This window comes from Strix aluco, chromosome 6 (assembly GCF_031877795.1).
Source record: "Strix aluco isolate bStrAlu1 chromosome 6, bStrAlu1.hap1, whole genome shotgun sequence".
In the NCBI taxonomy this organism is placed as follows: Eukaryota; Metazoa; Chordata; class Aves; order Strigiformes; family Strigidae; genus Strix; species Strix aluco.
In genome coordinates, this window is record NC_133936.1 from 1,213,386 (window position 1) to 1,238,469 (window position 25,084).

The following is a 25,084-nucleotide window of genomic DNA, read 5'->3' on the forward strand; positions in this document are numbered from 1 at the left end:
AGCACAAGTGAACATAAGTTGCAATAAATCTGAATTTTTGAACATTCAGTGGAGAAATCGTGCAAAGCAAGGGAACCCAGCCCCAAAATACTGTTCTCAAAAAACTCCAGTTCTGCGTTGAGCAGCAAATTCAGGAACATGACCCAAGGCAATTTTAGTGCTGCAAAATATTTGGGACAAAGATGATTGTAGCAAACGTTTTCTGACATATTACTTACACACCACAGATTAGATAAAATTCATAATCTTTATAATTATACTCGGGAGGTATCGGCCCGGTTTCTTTCTGCGGGGGACACGCGGAGGGGAGCTACCCTGGCTGCACGTACACAACCCCCGTACTCAGCACAGCTACAGCGCAGTTGTGGAATATCCCTATTACAAGTGTAAATTAAAACCTATAAAATAATATGGAGATTATAAAAATTGCGTTAAAACTGATAACAGCTTTACTGATTTACTGACAATGAAAATATATAGCATTTTTTCTGTCAGAACATTTATCAACACATGGCAACCCTGGACTAACTTGACATGTAAAATGATCAAAATGGATTATGAAATCTCTTCCATTCATTTCTATTGATTTTAGTTATGATAAAATTCATCAGTGTGCAAAGGAACACTTGCAACTGGCATTTCCCCCCCCAAAATCCAGGCCAATTGGCTGGCTGTAATTTTAGTATGAGATGGCAGTGCAGAATACCTTACCCTGCGTGTCATCGGCGAACGCACACAGCTCCTACGGCCCGAGAATGCTAAGTGCTGTATTAACTCCTAATTTTCACTTTTAAACTACGAAGTGCTAAATTCTGAGCTAAAATGGGAAAGCATGGACAAAATTACGTTATGTTTACTAAGAAGCAACCATCTGAACATTTTTCCTTTAAAAATAAACTTTTTCAAGGCTAATCAAAGTTATTTTTGTAACTGCCATAACAAACTGCCAGTGAAGGGACCATTTTTAATCAGTTTTATTGATTCATGCTTTCAGTTCTTACTGAGTTAAAAACAAGGCACATTAAATACATCCTCTTATTGCTCTATAAATGCATGCGGCTCATTCTGTATATCAAAAGTAATAAATAATGGCAGTAAAACACCAAGACAGTTATAAAAATGACAACCCAGCCTCAAACACAGTATTTAACAGTTCGGTCTAGAACAGCAACCTAACAAAATACGTAAGTGCCACATGTAAAACATGCAGTGTGCATAGATGTACGTACAGACACACGGATTTATACGCACTGTAAACACACCGCATGTATACGCATCCCCTCCCCCTCAGGCATGCAGTTTATTTAAAACACAAAATACCCCCCCCCCTCCCCCCCAAAATCCGCAAATGCAACTCCCACCTCAAAAAAAAAAATAAATCTCACATTACTGTTTTTCCACCTAGGATCAGAACAATGCAAGACACTGACATTTTACAACTCTTTCTACAGTACATTCACATGAAGAAAAAAAAAAAAACCAAACACAACAACAAAGCCAACATTCCTGAAAACATATGTGAGGTGAAAAATAAATACTTCCTAGATTTTTTTTTTCCATGTATAGATTTAGCTGTTTTAAGTAACACATGCAATCTTCTCTTGTTACACAAGGCAGTCATACAAGATCTTGCTGTGCCATACAAAAGAGCAGAGAAGCATGACAGTAAAGTGCCTAAGATGCAAAGCAAATTCATATCGGAGGACACACATAGAGCCAAGAAAATCCCAAAGTCACATTCTGTATGCAATATTACTAAAACAAGCGAACAAAGAGTATACTTTGGGTACAAAGCAGAAAATCCTGGCTTTACAGGTAAACTTGTATTATTAATTCTTAACAGTGCCATTTATAGAGGAGTGGAGGAGAATTTTTCTTTAAACCATTCAAAAGATGTTAAATATTGTCAATATTTTTCTTTATGTGGCCTGGAAAAGATCTCACTACTTTTACTTCCCCCCCCCCCCGCCCCTTAAATTATTGTGACTAGTAGAATCCTAAACCCCTTCCCTCCTTACCTGCTCACTGAACCAAAATAACCTGTGTATTGTACATTCATTTCCCTCCAATTCTGCAGTACCTGTAAAATCTGTTGTCCTCATATTTGAAAGGGTTTTGGAAATACGAAGCTGTGTCAAACATCACATACTTCACCTGAATATACTGGAACATATTTCAAAAAGAAAAGTTTACAGGACCACAGAAACAAACCCTTTGTTCATAAAAGAATTCTTACATTGTCAAATGTGCTAACTCCTCATTCACATAGCCCATGCCTCACTAGCACAGGACTCGAAGCAAAAAAGCCATAACCCCTTAACAATATCTGCATTTTGGTACAGGCAGAGTCAAAAAAAAAAAAAATAAAAATTTAACATGCAAAAGCCATCTGAAAGGCATTTTACCTGAGACTGTCTCCTTCCCTCCAGATTTCACCAATTGTTTGGACTGACAGAGATGTAACCATTTGCTGAATTTTAAGTGAGGCTTGCCTTTTTGGCTTTTTCTGTATCTACTATTTTTAAACACCAGAATTTTTAATTTTTTTTTTTAAAGGACTCTGCCTCTCCAGCCAAACACGACATCTGTACTTACTATGCTACATACCAGCGCTCCTCAGCATCTCCATTTTGTGTATGTAATCATTTTCCCTTTTAAAATATCAAAGTAATCTTTGCTGTTCATTCCTGTACTGTTATTTTCCATTAGTGAAAGTGGTGACATCAGTTAAAATACATCAGATTTTACACAAGTAGAAATTCTGACACCCTGGAACTGAAGCTTGGTTTGAGTTGTAAATTGGTGTTTCTACTCAGAGAATATAACAGAATGACAAATTCATCAATAAACCACTATAATGTTTTTCCCTTCCTTGTTCTACATCAGGCAGAAATCTTCCATCTGATCTTGAACCCAGTCAGTCCAACAGCAGAAAGGCAAATAGCCACACACAACATTGTTGAAAACAGCTCAAGTGAGTGGTCCTGATTTTTTTTTTTTCATTAATGTGCTGAAAAATAGCCCTTTCTAGAAAAGGTAGTGGAATGCAAAACAAATTTCATTGTTTCACTTGGTGTTTGAGCATTTTTAAATAAACAAGACTGTTAGGCTATCAAAACCTGCCCTATCACCAGGGTTTGTCCAGAACTGGAAACAGCATGAAGCACTTTGCAGCATAAACCACCACCTGCTCGACAGTGCTATTTATTAGAGGAAGCTTATTTTTATTAATATGGGAGAAAGGAAAGCTGTCCCCTAGCTTTTAACTAAATTATTAGCTTGGGTGATTAATCAAGATGTCTTGTAGTTTTCCAGCTTCACACTGCTGATATTTTTGTCTGGCCAAGAATTGGTATCACTGAAATAACACCCAACCACCTATGGAAGGCTCAGGACGGTCCTTCACCGGAACCGCTGCCCCAGGAAGCAGCAGTTTTCGTCCTTTTGTGCTACTATGTCCAGTTCTCTTGCTCTTTGTGGAAGAGGACAGATCAGCAGCTTTCAAATGCTAAATGCGTGTTCTAAGTGTTTAAAGGCAGGATTCGCTTTCTGAGCATCGTTTTCTTTAAAGGTGAAGGCGATATAAGAGTTAACGCACAGGGCAGCGCCGGCACACACACTTGTGTGCGCACCCAGATCTTTCCCAAACTCTGGTTAATAAACCCCCGCGTCCAAAGAACACCCAATCCAAAAGGCCACATCCTGGAGCATTAAGAGCTGTACAGAAGACCATTAATGATGAAAACAAACGCACCAATGTATTTTTACGAGAGCTACACCGCTGGATGGATACTGGCGATCCTGCACAAGCCAGGACAACCAGCAGCACTGGAATGTTTTTCAGCAGCTGGGGCTGGGAGCAGAGGTTGTGTTTGAACTCACAGTCCACCCCCGCTGCGGTCCACCGGGATCACCCCCCGCTGACGCAGGTTCTCCTCGGCCGTCTTCATCAGCACAGCCAGGCGGCTCCCGGAGACGTGGCCCTTCTGAATGGCGCTCATCAGCTGGGGACGCAAGAGGGAGAGCGACCCGTTAGCTCAGCTGCGAGAGGGAGGACGCGGGTGCAGGGCAGGGCCCCTCGCGGGGGGGCCAGGGGCAGCGTCACTGCCACGTGGTGGGTTCAACACCACCCAGTCGCTCCCCCAACTCAGGGGACTGGGAGAGATTGGAGGGGGAAAGGGAGGCTCGTAGGTTGAGATAAAAAAACAGTTTAGTAGTTGTAATAAAATAAAACAACAGCAATCATGAAAAGTACAAACAGGTGATACACAATGCGACTGTTCATCACCTGCTGACTGGAATAGGCTGCCCAGGGCAGGGGGGGAGTCCCCATCCCTGAAGGGATTGAAGAGTCAGGTTGACCCAGCGCTGAGGGATCTGGTGGAGTTGAGAACGGTCAGTGTGAGGTTCATGGTTGGACTGGAGGAGCTTCAAGGGCTTTTCCAACCCCAATGATTCTGTCATTCAGTGACTAATACCCAGCCCGTCCCCGTCCAGCAATCCCAAAAAAACAAGATCCCAAAACAGCAATCCCGGAAGCAAGACAGACCCCCCCCCCTTCCCGGCCGCCCCTCCTTTACGCACTGAGCGTGACATTCTGGGATGTGGAATATCCCACTGGCTAATCCGGGCCCGGTGCTCTGGCTGTGCCCCCTCCCAGCTCCCACATGGGCAGGACAGGGGGAGTTGGAGAGACCTTGATCTCACAGCAACAACTGTAAACATCGGTGTGTTATCAGCATTCTGCTCATACCGAATCCCATACCGAACCCAAAACACAGCACTTCTGGCTGCTAAGAAGAAAAATTAACTCTATTCCAGCTGAAATCAGGACACCACAGCCCACGCCCATCTCTGAGCCGGTCAGCGAAGTCCCAAGCTGGGAGGCATCAACCCCTCCGTGCCGGGGTGCGTGCACGGCGCTGGCTGTCCTGCCCTGCGCCGTCAACAGCCCACACCAACGCTGGGCCCGTCTAAACAGCTGAGGGAACACTCGCCGCCGGCTCTGGGACAAAATAACGAACACACAGAACTGATTTTCCCAGCTATCAAGCAAAACTGCTGTCTGGTTTCACAGAGTCACCTCAAAGCTCATTTACATTTTCCAGAAATATCAAGGAAGGTTTTGGTGAGGCACTGGTGGCAGGAAGAGCAGAAGTACCAAATCCAACCCATTTGGAAGGAACAGTGCAGGCAACCACCACCACCAGGGTTTTCTCAGTGACATTTAAGAATGTAGGAGAACCCATTTATTTCACGGGTGCCTTTTTTTTAGGCATCTGAAAGATGTAACTAATAGAAAAACACCGTTCCTGACCTACCACTGGGCGCGGACCGTACCCTCCTTCTCATTCATATGCCCTTCTTTGTAGAGATGGTGTACTTGACTTCCACGATTCTTTCAAATCCAAATTCCTTTATAGACTTTTAAAATGCATTTTGCCTTTAAGTCCTTCAAACCGGACTTGGCTCTATCTTAATGAACACACACTAGTGCTAAGATTTTAGTTAATTCTTTTTTATCCCGTGGATAAAGCAAGCATTAGACTTGAAATTACATGCAGCCAGCTTGTCAAAGACTACTATGGAAAGCAATTGGCGCTTAGAAAATGCAATTTTTTACTGCCACCGATGGCAAAGAATCCTTCAGATTTCTTCCCTTCTGTTAATTCTATCTGTAGCTGGACCTAAGCAAACGTGGTACCACCCTGCGGTGCTGGAACGAGTCCCCAGGAGGGGAGGGGACAGAAGGGAACCCCCTGCTTCACAGAGCCAGTGGAGGTTGGAGAAGCCTCCCCGCACCCGGAGGCGTCGTGCTGGCCCTGCGGCGAGGCAGGCGACGGGCTTGGCAGGGAGAGGAGCACCAGCAGCATGGGCAGGCGCCGCAGCCGGCCGGGGAAGCTACCCATGGTCTGGGCTCGGTGTTCTCTCCCCTGCCTCCCCCAGCGATCCGGGCGCAAGGCGGGGAGGCCCGAGGAGGAGAGGCACTGCCTGCACACCCGCTGCCCCTGCCCGATGCCAGCCCAGAGAAGATGGCTGATCCTCCGGCACTGCCACAGAAACAAGAGTTCCTGGTCTGTCAGGACCCCAAAAGGAAATCTGCTGTTGGAGGAAAAAAAACCCTTTCTCCTGATTTAACATGGGGTGGTTTTTTTGCTTTTATATTCCAAAACTAGTTGCCAAGGTCCCCCTCCTTTCTCGAGCGCAAATGACAGCACTAGGCCTCTGCACGCAAATCTTCAGAAAACCAGCCACTGCCATGGGATGGCTCCGTCTGCTCCCAAAGAGTGCCAGAGCTCTGCCTCCCCGCCCCGGCGGAATGCCCTGTTTGTGTCAAACGCTGGTCGCTGCAGCCTGCTTTCTCCTGGCAGAACACCTGTAAGCACCAGAGTCTGTGGGACCAGCTCCCCCCAGACCGTTACTGGAGTTACACTGGCACTCTGCAGCTGGCCAAAGGCACTTGGCACTGCACCGCTCCCCACCTGGAGCCACCCCGGTACAACCTGTTCCTATATTCTAATATAAACGTCCACAAATATTTGCACAGGGCTTTCCACAAGCATCCTGCGGTAAAATGCAATTACTTGAAAGTTTTCAGAAAGCAAACACGAAAGTATTGGGAACTGGCTTAACAGATCCATTAAAAAAAATTAAACAAACATTTAATGTATTTTGTTCCTTCCATGGCAACCTCCTGTTAATTTTATTACCGCGCTTCCCACCGAGCGCTTGCCTACGCAGCAGCTCCGCGTGCCGCTGCCTGCCTCCGCGGGAAGGAGGTGCCTGGGCACAACTGACCCTTACGGCAGTGCCCGCCACGGGTGGTCAATATTTAGATTGCGTTGTCAAACGTGTAGGAGAAGCCAGTAGCCAGAGAGTGATGTGCTTTTACAAAAAAACCTGTGGAACTGTACCAAAACAGTGACCTGCCTTTTGTATTTCACAGATATTAGGACTTAGGGCAGGCAACCCCTAATGAGAACATTTTGCCCAGTAAAGCAAAAGCCCCAGAAAGCCACCAACAAATCCACAAAAGACTAATTACTAGTTGTTTCAAGTTCTTAACCACAACGTATACAAACCAACTAAATTATAGTTTAACACAGCCCTTACAATAAATGATGGGTGGCCCCCCCACCAATTAGAAGTTTTCACATGCCTCTGTAAAATGTGAGAGGGAGACCCTTTCCAATAGCCAGAAAAACGCTGCGATTTTCTCTTATGTCTGAATACATAAACAGAAACTCCCAAAGCCATTCTTTCCTCTTTCCCCCCAACCATGGCTTGTTTGGGTTGGTTTTTTTTTTCCCCCCCTTCCCCCAAGTGCAGTTCAGTTACCCAGCTAAATGGTTGCATTTTAGGCAAATAAATAGACCTTTTTTCTAATGCTGGACACAACCTGTGAAAATTTTCTGCATTTAGATTCAACAATGCTGCTCTTATCTACAGCTCATCTCGAGAGAGACAATTACCATTTCCTTTGCCTTGATCTTGTTTGTTTAACTTGACACAGTGAAGAAAGGGCTGACATTGACCAAAATCCCCAGCATTAATTTATCTCATGTTCGGCATTCATCATTGCCACCATGCAGGAAAGACATGGCAGTCATTTGAAATACCACACCAGGAAAGACCCTGCAAAAACAAAGCTGGCTGGCATGCTGCGTAAGCCAGAAGAGCTGGGACACAAAGGTTTCAGTAGCACCCCGGATTTTATTTTCAAGCCCTGCAAAAAGCAGATGCATAGGTTGTCAGTGCACCGAGAGAACGTCAGCCACTCCAGGAGATAAAAGGGGATTACGTGGAAAATGGGTGTGCTTCATTCATTAAAATATTCAAAATAGTTTAGAAACTATGAATCACTTAACAGACCCAGAGGAATGTCAGTGTGCATAACCGTGTCATTCTGAATGTATTTAAACAGCATTTCTGTATTAAAAAAAGCCAAATTCAGGTCTGTACTGGGGTATACTTTGTAAACTGGACCCTGTTCTTTGGGTCTCGTTGTTTCTGCACATGGAAAAAACTCCTCGTATTTCCAAGTTGCTCAAGGGTGGCTCTGTGTGTCCCTGGCCCTGTGCTCTGGCATCAGCACCAACACTGCAGCATGTCCCCCAGTAACGCTCACCTTGTCTCCAGCCCAGCCCTCCAGCAAAGAGGGCGAAAATTAAACACCCGCCCCTTTGTTCGTTAACGTTACAGCTTCCCTTGTAACAGAGAAACACCTACCTGCAAAAACTCATTGAGCTCAACCTGCCCGTTTTTGTTCAGATCCACTTCGTTTAGAATCTCATGGAGCGTATTTTCAGCAATTTGCACACTGATGCTCTAGACAAAGGGGAGCACAGAAGGGTGTCAGCGGGGTGGTTCAGCGCTGTTTACGCCACACTTGGAAATTTAGGTAAGAGGCTTAAAAAGGAAACTAAAGAACACAAGGAAATGTTACCTCCAAGACACGCTGCACATCCAGTATAGTAATAAACCCTTTCTTGTCCTTGTCAAACATGTGGAATCGCTTCTTGTACCTGCAAGATAAGGATATCAGTGGGAAAAACCGCACTCAGAAGAATGCCAGGTATTAATTCCTCGCAGCACAGGGAACTCTCTTACTTCACTTACCTTTCAATATCTGAAGGCAGTAGACTGATTTCAGAGCTGTCTGTTAATTGATCTGATTTTACTTTGTAGCCCATTTCATAATAGAGAAATTTTTTAGCGGCTTCAAGTTCTTCCTACAATAAAAAAACTGTATATCTGAGGAATAGCACGTTCTTACACAATTATTTTTAATGCAGTATTTATTAGCTTCTTCCACTTAACTAGAATTTATCTAAGGTCCAAAAATTAAGCAGATGGTAGCTGAAAAGTATTTAAAAGTAAGTTAAGCTTAGGCACTTTTTAGTCTTGAAAAGAAGTATCAAGTCCAGTAAAGCCTTCTAATTACTGCATAAAGGCTTTCAGGGCCACAGCACGCTTTCAGTCCCACGCGGTGCAGCCCCTGTTCCATGAAGAACAGCACCTGCAGGTCAGACCCACAACATGCCACTGAACTCACAGCTGGTGGTGCAGTGCCACGCTTCACCTCACTGTCCAAAGGCAGCAAAAACATCAGGAGGCTCAACACCAGGCAGGTTCTTTATGTTTTAAACTAGTTTTCTTGATGGTGGTAAAATTAATTAATTACCTGAAAGCTCAGTGCAAGGTCTTCCACAGTCAGTTTTTTAATAAGTGATGACCAACTGACCCACATAAAGCACCGCAGCACAGAGGGGCACATGGGTAAGCGTGCTAACACGAGTAAGTGTGCTGACAAACACGGGTAAGTGTGCTCACACGAGTAAGCGTGCTCACAAACACGGGTAAGCATGCTCAGCAAGGGCTGCAGTAGCAGTAGAAGATCCCTAGGCACAGATATATAAGCCACTTCCCGTAGCAAAGACTTGTTCGTGAAGGCATATTAGGAGACCAACTAAACTACACCAGACTACTCTTACATACTTCAGTAGAGGCACACAAATTAGCCCTGAAGTCCCAAACCAACACAGACTTATTTAATGGTCTTACTCTAAGATCTAAAGTAAAGAATGCTCTGCTGGATGGGCACTGAATTGCCTCGTCCGTCAAGTTGAAATATAGCCTGTGCAAGACTGCTGTAAAAATGCAGCACGTCAGAACAGCCTGAGACTGGTTACAGAAGAGATGTTCAGCAGCTGGGGGGTTTCAGCCTCATTTGAAAGAGGAGGAGACTTTTCCAAAAGAAACCCCAGCGGACATTCAGGGAACGCAGATTGGGGGCACAAGTGAGCTCAGGAGCCACCAACGCTCTGTAAATCTTCCCAGCACACGCAGCACTTGGTCATTCTCCTTCCGGCAGGTTACGGTGAGAACGGGCGCAGAACCGCCCAACGGCTATGGGCTGCTGGAGCTCAGGCTGTCCCTGCGACCCCACCGTCATGCTGCTCGCAAATTCTCTGCTTTGCAAGCTTCCTGCGTTATGGAAGAATTGCTCCAGCTTCGTTTGACATGGTGAATTACTATAGGAGCAAATCTTGGGTGAGGGCGAGACCCCCCTGACACCAGATGCCTCTGTCCTGAGCCGCAACATGCTGGTGCCCCCTTCCCTGCGCGTTCCTGGGGGGAGGCTGGAGGATCACAGCAGGTGCCTCCGGCCACCCGCATCCAAATCAGTTCCTTCCAGAGCGTTAATCCAACTTCTAACTGGCTAAGAGGTCTCATGATCAGCCCGAGGGAAGCTTCCCAGCCCCTTTGCAGTGGAAGAGCCAGGTGAGCATTCCGAGGGAAAGAAGCCCCAAACTCTGTGTCCCATTTGGGCGCAGCCACCGGTATTCTGGGCATTTATCTTTTTATGACAACAGAAGGAAGTGATAATGGGGAACATACACAATGTGATGGTTCCAGACGGGCAGGATTCACGTCAGTAAGTGGGACGTCTACATCTAAGCTAACCTCAGTCACCCAAGGTGCTCCTGATGGTTTGTGAAGCTCTACCAGGGGCTGCAGGGCGCGATCCGGTGCCTGCACAGCAGGTGCCTTCGTTAGGGAAAGTCACCTGCCCCAGGCATGCGCACAGAGACAGCTCAGGTGGAGACAGCCAGTCACCCACACCCCAGTACAGAGAGGAACAAGTCCTGTGCAAGTGGCTGGGGGTTTAGCCTGGAGAAAAGGAGGCTCAGGGGAGGCCTCATCACTCTCTACAACTCCCTGAAAGGAGGGTGCAGAGAGGGGGGATGAGTCTCTTGAACCAAGGAACGAGCGATAGGATGAGAGGAAACAGCCTCAAGTTGCACCAGGTGAGGTTTAGACTGGATATTAGGAACAATTTTTTCCCCAAAAGGGTTGTCCATCACTGGAACAGGCTGCCGGGGAAGTGGTGGAGTCACCGTCCCTGGAGGTATCTAAAAGACGTGTAGATGTGGCACTCAGGGACGTGGTTTAGTGGTGGCCTGGGCAGTGCTGGGTTAACGGTTGGGCTCCATCATCTGAAGGGTCATTCCAACCTCAATAAGTCTATGACTCTCACACTATATCTGGGCACAGACCCGCTGGGGGCAAAGGAAGCTAACAATGACCTTAAACATCCATTTAGGCTAGAGAATGGTGCAAATTCAGTATCAAAATACACAGCAGCCAAAAAGAAGGGACATGGATTACAAGATCCTCCTTTTCTGAGGCAGATCTGTTGAAAACAGGAATAGCATAGTAATGCCACATCTGCTTTAATTTTTGGAGAACAACAGGATACAGATCTTCATTTTCCCCTCCACCCCCCAGCCAATACCAACGCATTTCACAGCTATTTTGGTAAAGTCTTTATAATGAAATACCCCAAGTGAATCATCCTCTGAGGAAGACGGCACCGCTTGAAGTTTTCTGTCCAACTAATTTAGATCATTAACATGGAAACTACTTAAGAAAAACAAAAGTTTCAGATGAAAAAGGCCTTTTGTACCTTTTTTTTCTGCTCACTCCAGTTAAGTTCTTTCCCCATTATATCTACGATTCTTGGCAGGGCTTCCTCTGCAGCCTGCACATTCAGAAAGGCCAAGCGAGTACGTCGGGAAATCATATCCACTGCCGTGCGGGCGTACTCTTTAACGCCGTAGACAACCTAGAACAGCAAGACAAGGGGAAAAAGTGCAGAGGAGGAAGCAGGCAGGCACTGTCGGAAATGATGTTTAGCATCACCGACCACACTGCCGGGCTGGCCACACAAAATGAACTTCCTGTAACTAGTCCCCACCCTGCCACAAGAAGGGTTTGAAAAGCTCCCTCTTCCTTGGAACATTTTACAGAATGCATCTGGGATCAAACATGTACATATGAGACAAAGAATAGACATGATATAATTATAAATATTTGATTATATATAAATATATTAATACGTATATATAAACATAAAGCATGCTTTGGGGAAGGGGAAAAACAAGAACAGGAAAAAAAAAAATCTGGACCTCACCAAAGGAAGGGGCTTATAGAATGTTTTAGAGGGAGACAGACCTGCTCTAGAACCTGCTTATCCCAAGGAGAGAATCAAAGAGCATTATGTAGTTTCTCCACATACCTCAGCTTCAATATAAGGAAATTCAGACACAAGGCGTTTTCCAACAATAGGCCACCTCTTTCCTGTGACTTGGGCTATTTTAGCCACCTCGTAGGCCTTGTCACCGTACGTCGAGGCCAGGTGCTGAGCCACCTGCGGAGTTGAACACAAACGCAGTACGCTTCTGAAAGCAAGCGAACAGACACATGTTCTTCTTGTCCGTTCTCTCATCCTCAATCACAAATAGGCTGAAGAGGGTGTTGGGTTTGATTGTGTGGGAGGAAACTACTGGAGTTGTCAATAGGTTAGCCCAGGCTGCACACCACTACGTACGTCTCAACGGAACCGTGACTAACGACGCTATGCTGCGATCGCTTCCAAAGTACAGGTTTTGTTGGGCTCAAAGGAAGACAGACCCCGGCACACATAACATTTTAAAGCGGGAAACAGTCAAGATTAGAGGAAGGGAAAAGGGAAGAAAAGAAGAACAATGACCAGAATTTATTTTTGTTAAAACTACCTCTGCCCTGGCCAGATAATAAGCTCTTATCAGGCTCAAGAGACCTTTGTACAAGTGATGCTGGCATTACATTTAGTGGGAAAACAAACCCCTCCAACAGGGAAACAGCAGAGCACCAACAGAAACCACGACTCACCTCACTTTCAAGTCCATAGTCTTGGACCAGCCTAATGTAGAGCGTGGGACTCCAGTCCTCAGCCCCCTGGAGCTGCAGTCCGATGGTCTTACTGGAACCCGCCTTCAGATCGTGCGCCTGAACTGCTGCGTCGATGGTGTCCTGCGCCATGGCACGGTAGGTTGTCCACTTCCCACCTGTAACCACACACTGACTCTTTATTTGGGGAAAGCAAGCAGAACACACAGTTGGTACGCGCTATATATATTTATTTTATGTATATATATATCGCGTTATTTTTATGGGACTGGCTCAACAAGCCAGTCATGCTACCACTGACAGATCATTAGCTAATTATAGCAATGTGAAGGATTTTCCTGTAATAAGAAAAGTTTTGAATAAAATACACTGGGGAAGCCCAGCAAAGCTATACTTCAAGAGAACTTCCAGTACCTGCTATGGTGACAAGGCCACTATCGCTAATGGTAACAACGTGATTCCGGGAGATCGACTGCGTGTCCTTGGAGTTGGGGTCTGTGACCAGAGGACGAATGCCACTCCATGCTGCCAACACATCTCCTCTTCTCACTGTCCGGAACCAAAGATCAGCCCAAGTCAGCCAGGAACTGACGTGTATTTCCCTCGTATCCCTCCCATGGTCTGTGTGGCATCGCCTCCGAGTAGATCCTTGCTGTGAAACATGGGCTGCACCACACCACACCGGGCAGCTGAGCAGCTCAAAAAGCTGGAGAAGATTCTCCAAAGTAATGGAATAAGCTGGGCTACAGAATTAAAACCAGCACTGCCCTCATCAGTACCAATAATACTCTCTAGCCCAAACCAGAGGGGTCCATTTTTCACTCTGGTGAAAAATCCGACAGAACAGAGATATCCTGGGAACTGATCAACCAAGAGACATTCAACTGTCAAACTCAATCAGCTCAAAAAACCCCCAAACCCAGAACCCAAACCCTACCAAACCCAAAACACCAAGCACCAAGTCTTCTCCTTGTTTGCCTGTGTGCAGGACAGTCCTTACGTTATGTTTCAGAAACCAAAATAAACTTTGTTCCACACGAGCATAATGTTTGCTTTTAGGGCCTGAAAGCTTTTTCTCTGGCCTGTAGGTTACTTCTCCCAGTTTTCCTCTCGGTGAGTGACGTTTACGCCCAGCCTTTATCGAGGGGCAGTTACACATATGCACGAGGAGGCCATTTCTTGGTAAGGCTGTGCCTGGCTGTAGCACATCCCCTGAGCTTGCACCCCATGCCAGCATCAGTCCACATCTCTTCCACGGCTGCCTCTTCCAGCCCTGCCTCCTCCCCCTCCTCCTCCTCACCACAGCTGTCCCGCTCTGCCAGCTGCCCCAGGAAACGGCCATTTACTGCCTCCTGGCCACTCTGCTTCCTGCCCAGGTACCAGCACGTCCCCACTGCCAGCCCTGACTGCTCAGTAAACCCGGGGCAAGAAAACCTGAAGGCATCAAGCAGCCACAAAAGCCCTTCACAGCTGTCGGAAAATACCCCAGCCTCCAAAAGTCACTTTTTTTAATATATAAAACATGGGACCAGTAGAGACTTTAATGAAATTAATTTGGTTGCTTATTAAATTTGCAATAGAAAAATTGACCAATTTGCTTTATGCTGAAATCTTTGGAACATTTTTTTTTTATACAACTTTCAAATAAATGATAATTGAAAATCAGTAAAAGGGTGTAAAAATATCCCCCAAAGAACACAAAATAGATTTCAGAAATCAATGGTGCTCTGCCAGCATGTTTAACCTGCCAAAATGAAGTGTTAATCACAGAAATAAGATACCATATTACGTTTATAAACTAATGAAACTAGAAAAAGCAGCATGCGTGACACTATAATTAAACAGTTGGAACACATCCAAGCCTGTGTAAGTTGATAACCCTGGCACTGTCTCTGGCAGCAAAAAGGCAGGTCTGCAGTGAGTTGATATGGCCAGCACAGTTGTTAATTCAATAACAAGCAATCTATAAACACTGCTAATTGCGTATGTGAAAAACAGCGTGCACCTAGGTAGGTTTCGTTCAGAAGAATTAAACACTTCATAATGTACTTCTGTAAAATACCTTGCAAAATCTCTGCCTTCTTCACAGTCTTAACTCTCCCAGGTATCTCTCTGGCCTATCACACTTATTTATAAATATCGATTTCCGCTCAAGGAACTTCAAGGTACATTTCCTGAAGACTTCTTCTGAACTTTATACAACAGAGCCATCAATTATCCACTTCAGGAAACAAATAATCTAGCATTTCCAGTCTCCGGACAGCAAGTTTTCCTAAATCTGAGGATGTTGGAAGGTTCCTGACTGAGTGCTTTTCAGATTTATTTTAATGCTGCTACTACAACAGAAATACAGAAGTAAGAATGCTTTCACAGAATAATTTTTTTAAAAAAACCTCACTATGAAGGAAAGAAGCCTCTCTCCTTTAAACCAGCACTGAGTCAAAACAGGCCAGCATCTTACAACAAACGTGTTCTTGGCTCAGCTCCTGAGAGGAACAACTGTCACAAAGTAATTTTTATAAATTCTCCTTTTTGCCCATTATACTTTCCTCTCCCACTGAAAACTGACACTATTAGATATTTACTGTATCAAGAAAAGTAGATTCTAAGAATAAAGAGCCTAGAAAAATAGAAGGGAAGGGATGGCATTCAGAGGGACACTGACAGGCAGGAGAGGTGGGACCATGCCAACCTCATGGAGTTCAACAAAGCCAAGACCAGAATGACTGGGCCGTGCAGCGGGACAGCTAGTGCAGCTGGGTGAAAGGTGTGGGAAATGAGAACATGCAGATATCAACTCATTTCTATTTAAACAGTCCAACTAACGCAGGTGTATCTGGAAGAGCATCATTTTATAGCTCTGGAACACAGATCATGATGCCACTTACGTCCCACTAGTTTCAGGAACGCCCAGCCGCACAGGACCCACGCTTATCAGTGTCACGGACACACACCAGGCAGACAGCACTTACACCGAAATGCCAGAGACTCACCAGTACCTTCCCAGGGCAAACCAGAGCTGACAGAGGTTTACCTTCAACATCAACACTAAGGTAGTTCCGCACTTCATTCAAAATGAAGTTTATATCTTCTTCTGTCGGTATCGGATGGGAAGTAACGTCAGTCGGGCTGTCTGTGGTCCCTGCAATAGTCATCTTCTCCCAGGGCAGGAAGAAAATCACTCTACCATCGCTGGTGGCTGGGTCAAGCAGACCCATATTATCAGGGCTGAAATAAAGAAGGGACACAGTTCAGAACAGGTCAGGCTTCACCAGGGATTCTGTTCTTGCACACCTCGTACCCTTGATAAAGTGTCAGAACATTACATTTGTTTTTAGGTCAAATGATTTAAAAAAAAAAAAGGGGGGGGGGCGGGGGGGGGGAAGATGATCAGAGATTTCAGACGTGGCCATGACCTGACTTTAAATCGTAGCCCCAGAAGTTCTGAGAAATAAGGCCCTTGAATGTGATGCTGAGATAATTCTAGAATTTGATTTCCTAAGGAAGGTAGCAGACTACAATCTTAAGCCGAGCAATCAGGCCTTTGGTATCTCACATCTCCATTCACTCTGGAAAATCTTGCTCATTGGGATTTCAAATACAAAGGTTTGGAAATTTTAAAACAGCAACTAGTTGAAAGCCATTATAGAATGAACAACTGCTTTTAACTGAAAAATGGACAATCATTTATATTATGCCACAAAGCAAAGGGAAGGCTGAAACAGAACACACATTGAAATGGAAGAAATAAGAGAATCCTAGTTCTGTTTCGATGCATCTACGTATATAACAAGAAAAACTACAGATGAAATATTAGTAAGCCAAGTCATGAATTGTCTGCACCCTAAACAGAGGGCAAAATTCCAAGGACTTCTATAACCTGCGTTCACAATAAAGGTGGGGCAGGAGGGGGTGAGGGTTAGCGACAGAAAGAAAAAGTAGAGAAAACAAGAGAACAGCACCACTGAAACCCGAAGCATTAGGAGTACATTTAAACAGTAAAGTTTCGGTGATACTCCAGCCCGAGTCTGTTAACCACCCACCACTTTGCAGGGATGAGCACCCCCAGACTCACCCAGCTCTCGCACGCCTGACGGGGAACCGTGTTGTGAGGGGGAAAAGGCAAAAGAGACACTAACTGGATGCTGCTATTCAGAGATTTTGTGTTTATGTATGCCAGCGCTACAAACAGAATGATTCAGTGAAATGAAGAAAAACAGTAGTTCTTTGTACAGGAAATCTTGATTTATGTATCAATGTTTTCTGGTATAATGTAAAAAAAAAATAAATCCACAGGTACAAACCCAGTTATCCTCATGACTTATTGAATAGCGCTGCTTGTATTTCAGAAACAAAAGGCTTCTATAAACACTTCAAAGTAAACAGCTTTTATGTAGGAAAACATTGAAGCTGCCCCTCTTTTGGTTCATTTTTATTTAAAGGAAAAATGCTGACTTTCATTTTGGGTGCTGGAGTCCTTGTAAAAACATCTGCAGCCAGCTTAGCAGTCTTCAGGCTTTGCACCTACAGCTGATAACAGGAGGAGGATACAGAGGTGTATGGAAGGAGGACAGGAGGTATATATTTAGGAGGTAATAAGGACCATCAGAGGGGAATAATTCAATGGACTCAAATAACTACTAACACAATAAGATGAAGGTAGACAAAGACCTGCTTGGATATGAATTACCTATTCAAGAGAGCCGCGAGCTGAATCACTGAATATTTCATTTTTAAGAAGTCTAAACTGATTACCAAAGGTAAGTTTTCAATATCTGGAAAGGCTAGAAGAGAAGCTGAAAATTTCATATATAGCATGTATATTAGAACATTTTTTAGATGATATTTATAGACAGCTTAAGCATACAGTTGGAGAAGTACAATTTAATAGGGGAAGTCAACACAGATTTGTGAAAGGTAAATCACGTCAGACAAATGATTACTTTTTAAAATGAAAAAGCTATTGATTTAGAGACAGAGGAAACTAGAGGTTTAATATACAGTATCAGAATATTCAGAAAAGTTTAGACATTTTCTCAAAAGTGCAATTTTTTTTAAAATGTGATTTCATAAAAACTGTTAAAAATAAGGAAGAGGAACAAGTAAAGACTTAAAACTAAGTTTCACCACGCCACCTATGAACTAAAGTGTTCTCAGTTACATTACACAGCAAACAATGAGAAAGGAGCAAACAGTTTTCCATATGCCAATTAATTTACTGCATTAATGACTACCAGCTATCCTGGGAAGCTCTCTCTCCATCTCCTATTGCTCTGTTTGTTCCATCTTACCTAAGTAACTGAAGAGCCACTAAAACAAATGTAAAATAAGGTGTTTCCCATCAGAAAGAAGCATCCTAAGACCCCAAGACTGGCTGTTCTGGAATGCCCCTGCAGTCGTGCTGCTGCACACCGGGAACACTTCTGAAACAACACGTTTTTATAAGACACAAGTTCTTAGGATTACAGAATGGATGCCAGAATGTGGTATGAGCTATAGCACTATCAGCCATTGTAAGATTTCTAGTAATCTTTAAAGACTACTAAAATGTGTGAGTACAGGATTGCAAACTCTACTACGAAGTACAAAGTGATGCCTTTACACAGAAACACAGTGGCAAATGGTCTTGGAGCGTAATACAGATGGATCTGCAGTGACTCTGTCAGCAAAGCAAACATCCAGATACCTGGCCTAATGGTAAGGCACTGGGATGATATTTAAGAGTTGACTTAAAACATTTATTTTCTGAAAAGCTTCCTTTTCCAAAAAGCAGTGCAGTTAAATTGGACAATAGGTGTCGAATGGATGACAAATCAGGAAAGAATCCTGAAAACAGATGACTAAAGCTCTCATGGAATGTAAGAAGCTACAGACTACTGAACTAGACAAGATGATTTAACTGAAGGACAGACCAGAACTCTCGAGCTTGAAGTCCGTAAGTCATTCATCCATAGACGTTAAACACAGCATTTTACAGAGCAGAACAGACACGTGGAGGATCTTGAGTTGAAGCAGCATTTGACCAAAGCACTGCAAATGCAGTTAAAGAACAAACAGGTGACTTCCCATGGAGTAGAACTAAGGTTTAACAGAGCAGTTTACCTGGAATCTGGAATGCAGAGCTGATAGGAAAACTCAAGAAAGACTGAAAACATCTGAAATTTGTCAGAAGGGAGGGGAAAAAAAAACTTGCCTTCATAGCCACATTTCAGGCAGGAAACCTATCCGAGCAAAGGTAGGCAAAACCCTCTCTCATTTTAGCAGATTAATATAGTTAAACAATAGGGAGCGAAAGAGACTTACTGCAGCTACTGGAATAGATATGTGTATACTAAAAATAGAATTAATGAGAGGAGGAATACTGGGACTATTAATGAAGAACACAAATGAGTAAGAAACCCACGGGAAATGAATGCATTAGGTTAACATTGGTTTTACAAAATCTTAACTATGCTTATATCTAAAAACCTCTACCTGTTAAAAAATTTTAATTTGTGTGAGTATGGGCCAAAAATTCTGTAAAACATTTAGCACAAGGCAAATGGACGCAGTGAAATGACAATATTCATTTGCTGATGAGTATTCCTTGGCACCAGGAGAAGGTCTGATACAACTAAGATTAAATACCATGAGTATTTTCTATTTAGCAGACAGTTCCTTGGTTTAAGCTATCCCACTTCAAGGAAATTCAGTACAGTTTTATCTAATCAGCTGTACTGTGGAGGCAGTATGTGGGTAGATACTATTTTACAAGAAAAGTAATGCCCACATGCTGACATACACAGGGGAACAAGGAGAACAAGAATTCTCTCCATTTCCAATTAAAATTATTAGGTTATTACAGAATAAATAAATTAGAGCCCTCACACGTATCAAGCCGTCTTCTACTTTGAATTCACAAAGCGAGTCAAAGTTTTAAAACTTTACATGTTTTTGCTGTAGGGACAAAGTCAATCACACCAGTCCTTCTCGTAGTGTGTGAGGAAACCAGCATTACAACCCATTTCTCCAAGCTGCTAGTGCTTTAAAGCAGCTATCAGGTCATTTTCCCATTTTTCATGTGGAAAGACACCAAAAAAAAAGAACAGAATGCAAGAGCGATTTTATGCTAGGCCAAAAATGCCTCGATTTTACAGTCTCCGGCCATGTCCTATTGGGACAGCTCTGGCAAAAACACATTGTGCACTAGAAGGCTGAATTTATATTCACAGAGGAGCGCAGCGATGATATGGAAGGCGTTATTGTAAGTGCACTGTATCAACAGAATTGGGATAAGTCTATAAATGTGAATTTCCATTAGGATGCTAATGACTTCAGAAACCAAAGGTAATATTTGAGTTTCCACTGACAAGGCTTACTTGGGAGAAGGGGATTTGGTTTTGCAGCAGCAAATAAGGAAGGAAGCAGGAGGCTGCAGCGAGTGCGCCCGCAGAGCACCGCGGGAACTCTTTGGTGACCAGGTCAGCAGAGGGAGGCAAGTCCTCTCCACCAACGCAGCCACGGCGGGGGGGGCTCGTGTCCACAGCAGCGTCACACTTTAATCGTGTTATTTTCAACTACTCACTACACTGCCCACATGCTGCACTCATATTTACTATGAGCGGAGACAGAGCGTGGCAGAGTACAGTGCACAGAGTATTTAACGGGACAAGAGTGTCTGTATGAAGGTGGCAACCTCTCTGGAAGGTTTTATGTGCTTCTTGTTTTCATGAGGGGGGTGAACAAGCAGTCAGTACACTTGGCTCAAACTCAGTATTACAGCCAGTGCCTTTCACAAGTCTGTTGTAGATGCTCTGCCTAAATGTCCTCCTGCTTCAGCAGCAGTTCTGCCTTGGTGAGTTTTAACTGAGAACTATGAAACTTTAGCCTCTCCTGAATATATGAAGTTGTTCTTCTAATTGGCACAGAGCCAGAATGCTCTTTAAAAAAAAAAAAAAAATCGTGCATTCAAAACTCCTGAAAACCACACAAATGCGTCTCTGGAAGCTTATTTATTACAGACACCAGCAGAGATTGTTACGAATGGTTTAGGCTTTGACTATTGTTACCTGTAATAACCAGGCATCACAATATGCACGCCTGCACTTGGCTGACAGATGTTTGGTACTTCCTGATCATCCATTTTGCGCACAGAGTCTGTGAAAGGTCCCGTAGCATTGATAACACATTTGGCTTTGACATCAAATTCCTGCCCTGTGAAAGAAAACAGTATCAATCACATACACCATTTGTTTTCCTGCTCACTGACACTCTCTATTATTAATCTATCTATGAACTTAACCTACTGTAAAGTACACTGTGCTTGTCCGAACAGAACAGCTGGAACAGTTTTTAAAAATTAACAGAGTTTTCACATAACACCAGACTTGAAAGAAAATGCTTTACAGTGAAATTCCATCTTATCTGTAAAGGCAGACTGCGTAGAAGTTCAGCTGAAATCTGCCTCTCAAACAAGAGAGATTTCAGTCTCAAGCCGTAGACTTGATAAATGGGATTATTACTGTACAGCACTTAGCATTTTACAATATCATCTTTGCTTGACAGAAGGGTTTGGATGTAAAGCTTAGTGTACCCTGCCAAAACACTAGGATTTGAGTGAAAAATCTGACAGAAGCTAAAGAAGATTGACACTAATGGCATGCCGCTGCACTCTGGGAAGATGGCTCCTTTGTCGGTTCATTGATATTTACCAACAGCAGCATTCCCCGCTCCTCCGGCCTTTTCATTATTTCTGTGGTTTTTTAAACAGAACCATAGAATCATTGAGGTTGGAAAAGACCTTGAAGATCCTCCAGTCCAACCATGAACCTCACACTGACCGTTCCCAACTCCACCAGATCCCTCAGCGCTGGGTCAACCCGACTCTTCAACCCCTCCAGGGATGGGGACTCCCCCCCTGCCCTGGGCAGCCCATTCCAACGCCCAACAACCCCTTCTGCAAAGAAATACTTCCTAAGAGCCAGTCTGACCCTGCCCTGGCGCAGCTTGAGGCCATTCCCTCTTGTCCTGGCACTTGTTCCTTGGCTCAAGAGACTCATCCCCCCTCTCTGCACCCTCCTGTCAGGGAGTTGTAGAGGGCCATGAGGTCTCCCCTCAGCCTCCTCTTCTCCAGACTAAACCCCCCCAGTTCCCTCAGCCGCTCCCCATCAGACCTGTGCTCCAGACCCTGCACCAGCTCCGTTGCCCTTCTCTGGACACGCTCAAGTCATTCAATGGCCTTTTTGTAGTGAGGGGCCCAAAACTGAACCCAGTCATCGAGGTGTGGCCTCACCAGTGCCGAGTACAGGGGTAAGATCCCTTCCCTGTCCCTGCTGGCCATGCTATTGCTGGTAACACTATTTCTGATAACGATGAGGCTCCTCTCTCCTAGAGGGCTGTGCCTTCTGTTCAACTGTGGCACACTGTCGCATCCGCCCACCGAGCAGGGTGCTGCCCTGCTGCCCGCCCATCGAAGGCAGCTGCCCGCGTGTCCCCGCGCCCCGGCGAGGCACGTACCTGTGAGGACGTCCCTGCAGCGCACCCCGCACACGCGCTCCTTCCCGCTGGCCGCCTCCGTCGTCTTGAGCAAGCGCAGCACTTCAGTGTAATTGGCGGTGGCAGCGCCGTACCTGGCAGCGGTGAGGGCGATGGCGAGGTTCATCCGCGCATCGTTGTGCTGTCCTGCAGCGGGGACGGGACCGGGGAAGGACACCAGTCACCTCCAGCCACAGGCTCATGGTATGGAAGGGTGTCAGAACCCATCTGTCACATCTGTCCCTGTCACATTGCATAGGCGTGATGGCTGCTCACGTCTAGCCAGGATGATTTAAAGATACATCCCCTGCGCCGTTCCTGCCTGCGCGGGCCTCGGGACCCTCTGAGGCCACGCAGCACCCACAGCCTCCACACACCACAAAACTGAGAATTAGTAGGTGCTCCCCTCCAGTTTAATAAAGGACAAATCACTTTTTTCTTTACCTTTCCCTGCGCAACCATGCTGTAATTCTGCAACTGTATCTAAGTACTGGTTTGACAGTCCAACCGGTATTAATCAACAATTCCCATTAGCAAATGTACCATGCAACACTCAACATCCAAGAAACAACCTTTCAGAGACTGTGCCAAATTATCAGCTTTCTGTAACTGTTTTTTCTCGTATATGCATCTTAACTTCCCAACACACAACATAAAAGCATCCAAAAAAAGAGAAATAAGTAGACAAGAATTAATGAAGGATTCTTAACATATATCATTAAAGATTTATTACTGAAATTCCCTCGTTAAAGAAAACCAAGAGAGAGGTGGAAGGACCATGAGGGGAAGATGATTAATTACTTTGAAATACTGGCTTCACCTGAGACTTTTCCTATTTATTATTGCCACCGAAGTTAAAGTCCTGGATGCTGGCTAGAAAGAATTACTATACATTGAAGGGACCAGGCTCTGTGTGTCCTGAATAATTAATTTACGAGAGGGCTAAACTTCCTGAGGTACGATTCACTTCCCCACGTGCTTGGACCACTTCTATCAAAGATAATACTGATAAAGTGATAAATTTGTAATAGATATTGTAGTTGATTTATGTTGCCAGCATTCCCAACATTTAGTATAAATGGTTTATGTAAAGTTTGGTCCTTCTGATTCTGCCCGTGCAATCTCGAACCACTGCACAAATAATCTGTTCCTAGCTAAAAGGGCAAAGTTATAAAGATGGGATCAATGGCCTCGAAGGCGCCACCTCCCCTCCCCAAACTTCTCATTCTAACACAGCCGAGACGATACAGTGCAATCAGTCTTCAACTCCAAGAAGAAAAGTTATGCGAAGCGTACAGAAACAGTAACATGATAAAGCACCGATGAAGAAACAAACAGTAACTCCAATTCAACCAAGCAAACAATGCCCAGAATAAACTGCAAAAAAGAACAGCAAAACAACTGAGCAAGATGTCAAGAAAAGTTGGGGATGCTCCATCACACAAGATGCATAAGACTAAACAACCATCTGTCAGAAGTGGCAGGCAAATCATTAAATAAATGCATCAACATTTATGCTGCAGTAGTGTCAGGGAATGGATAAAATGACCTTACGAGGTTTACCTCAAACCTTAACATTTTAATGCAGGGTTGAGAGAACGTACATCTCCTCACAGAGGGATCACTAGACAGCAAAAAGACAAAGGACAGCGACAAGCTGCGCTACAGGAGCTGCTCCTACACAAAGCAGAATACAGCACGTATTCCGGAGAAATCCAGGAAAGGCTCCTCGGGCCCAAAGGCGAAGGCTTCCCCAAGCGCCGTGCTCTGGAGACATCCCTCTTTAGTGTGGTCCTTGATCTGGGGGACTGTGGGGGACCCGCAGGCTGCTGCAAGTCTTGACTTTACAGGACAAGAAGCCCAGCACAAACCAGACCCCAAACAAGTGCCATTTGTGCCCGAACAAGACCCTGAAGCACCTGTTTCCATGCGGTGGGATTTATTTATTGTAGAAGGACCCCGGGGCCCAGAGGGCTTCCTTAGTTACTTTTTGATCCTCTTGATCGATTTGTTCAACTTGATCCTTTTGATCAATATGTTCTTGCCATCAGTGCCCAAGGTGGTGCCTGGTACAAACGGGTCTCCGCCGGCACAGGCGGCGCGGGGATTCATCACACAAAAGCAGCACAGTTTACAGCGTTAGCCAATATTAGCTTTGGTCTGTGGGAAGTCTTACTGTTTAAATTTTGAGAGCTTGCCTCTTCCCACTTTTGTGACTTATTTGTCCAGACCGAAAGCAATCCAGAGAAGCCAATCAGCAGAATAAATAATGTGGAAACAGGTGTAATTTCTAAAAAGAACAAACATCAAAGGAACAATTGTTTACTAAGCCCCAAATCCAAGAGCTGCTCAGCATTTTGTTGAAACTCCTCATGCTCTTAATGTCCGAGTGAGCTAAGGATACGCTCGGTGCACGTCAGGGTTTGGACCGCTGTGTCCAAGACAACATTTTCAGGCTTTCTCTGAAACTCATCCATTTTCCCCTCATCGTTATTCTGATGCGAGAAACCTCTTGTTATTACTTAATTCTCAGCTGTCCAAAAGGAACTCTGAGTGCCTATGTAATGCATTTGCAGGCAGAGGACTGGGAAATAACCCCTTCCTGATTAACTACACATCTAGAAAAACCCACTGGCTTCAGACTGATGTGATCTACAGTGTGGAGTCCTGGAGTATTTCATAGTATAAACAGCAGAGATCTGTAGAGGTCTAGATTTGAAAGAAATGAAGAGTGACTTACCGGCTCAGAAATTTATCATCTGTGGAGAATAATACTGCAACAGTTTGGTAGAGATGGGGTCACAGTACAATAGTTTTTATACTCAGGAACAGCTTT

General features: G+C 44.6%; 1 protein-coding gene across 3 annotated transcripts in view; it reads right to left on the reverse strand.

Annotated features, from left to right (window-relative positions):
* Positions 1-956: 956 nt before the first annotated feature.
* GPD2 (glycerol-3-phosphate dehydrogenase 2) overlaps positions 957-25,084 on the reverse strand; it is a 62,440-nt gene continuing 38,312 nt past the window's right edge. For all 3 annotated transcript variants that reach the window (XM_074828433.1, XM_074828432.1, XM_074828435.1), the window contains 11 exons: positions 22,231-22,395; positions 20,784-20,928; positions 15,770-15,963; positions 13,150-13,284; positions 12,718-12,893; positions 12,083-12,214; positions 11,471-11,629; positions 8,620-8,732; positions 8,447-8,525; positions 8,230-8,328; positions 957-4,004 (listed from right to left, as the gene is read on the reverse strand). In XM_074828433.1, coding sequence (XP_074684534.1) covers positions 3,879-4,004; positions 8,230-8,328; positions 8,447-8,525; positions 8,620-8,732; positions 11,471-11,629; positions 12,083-12,214; positions 12,718-12,893; positions 13,150-13,284; positions 15,770-15,963; positions 20,784-20,928; positions 22,231-22,395 — 1,523 coding nt within the window. In that variant the 3' untranslated portion in view covers positions 957-3,878. The remainder of the gene's footprint in view (positions 4,005-8,229; positions 8,329-8,446; positions 8,526-8,619; positions 8,733-11,470; positions 11,630-12,082; positions 12,215-12,717; positions 12,894-13,149; positions 13,285-15,769; positions 15,964-20,783; positions 20,929-22,230; positions 22,396-25,084) is intronic.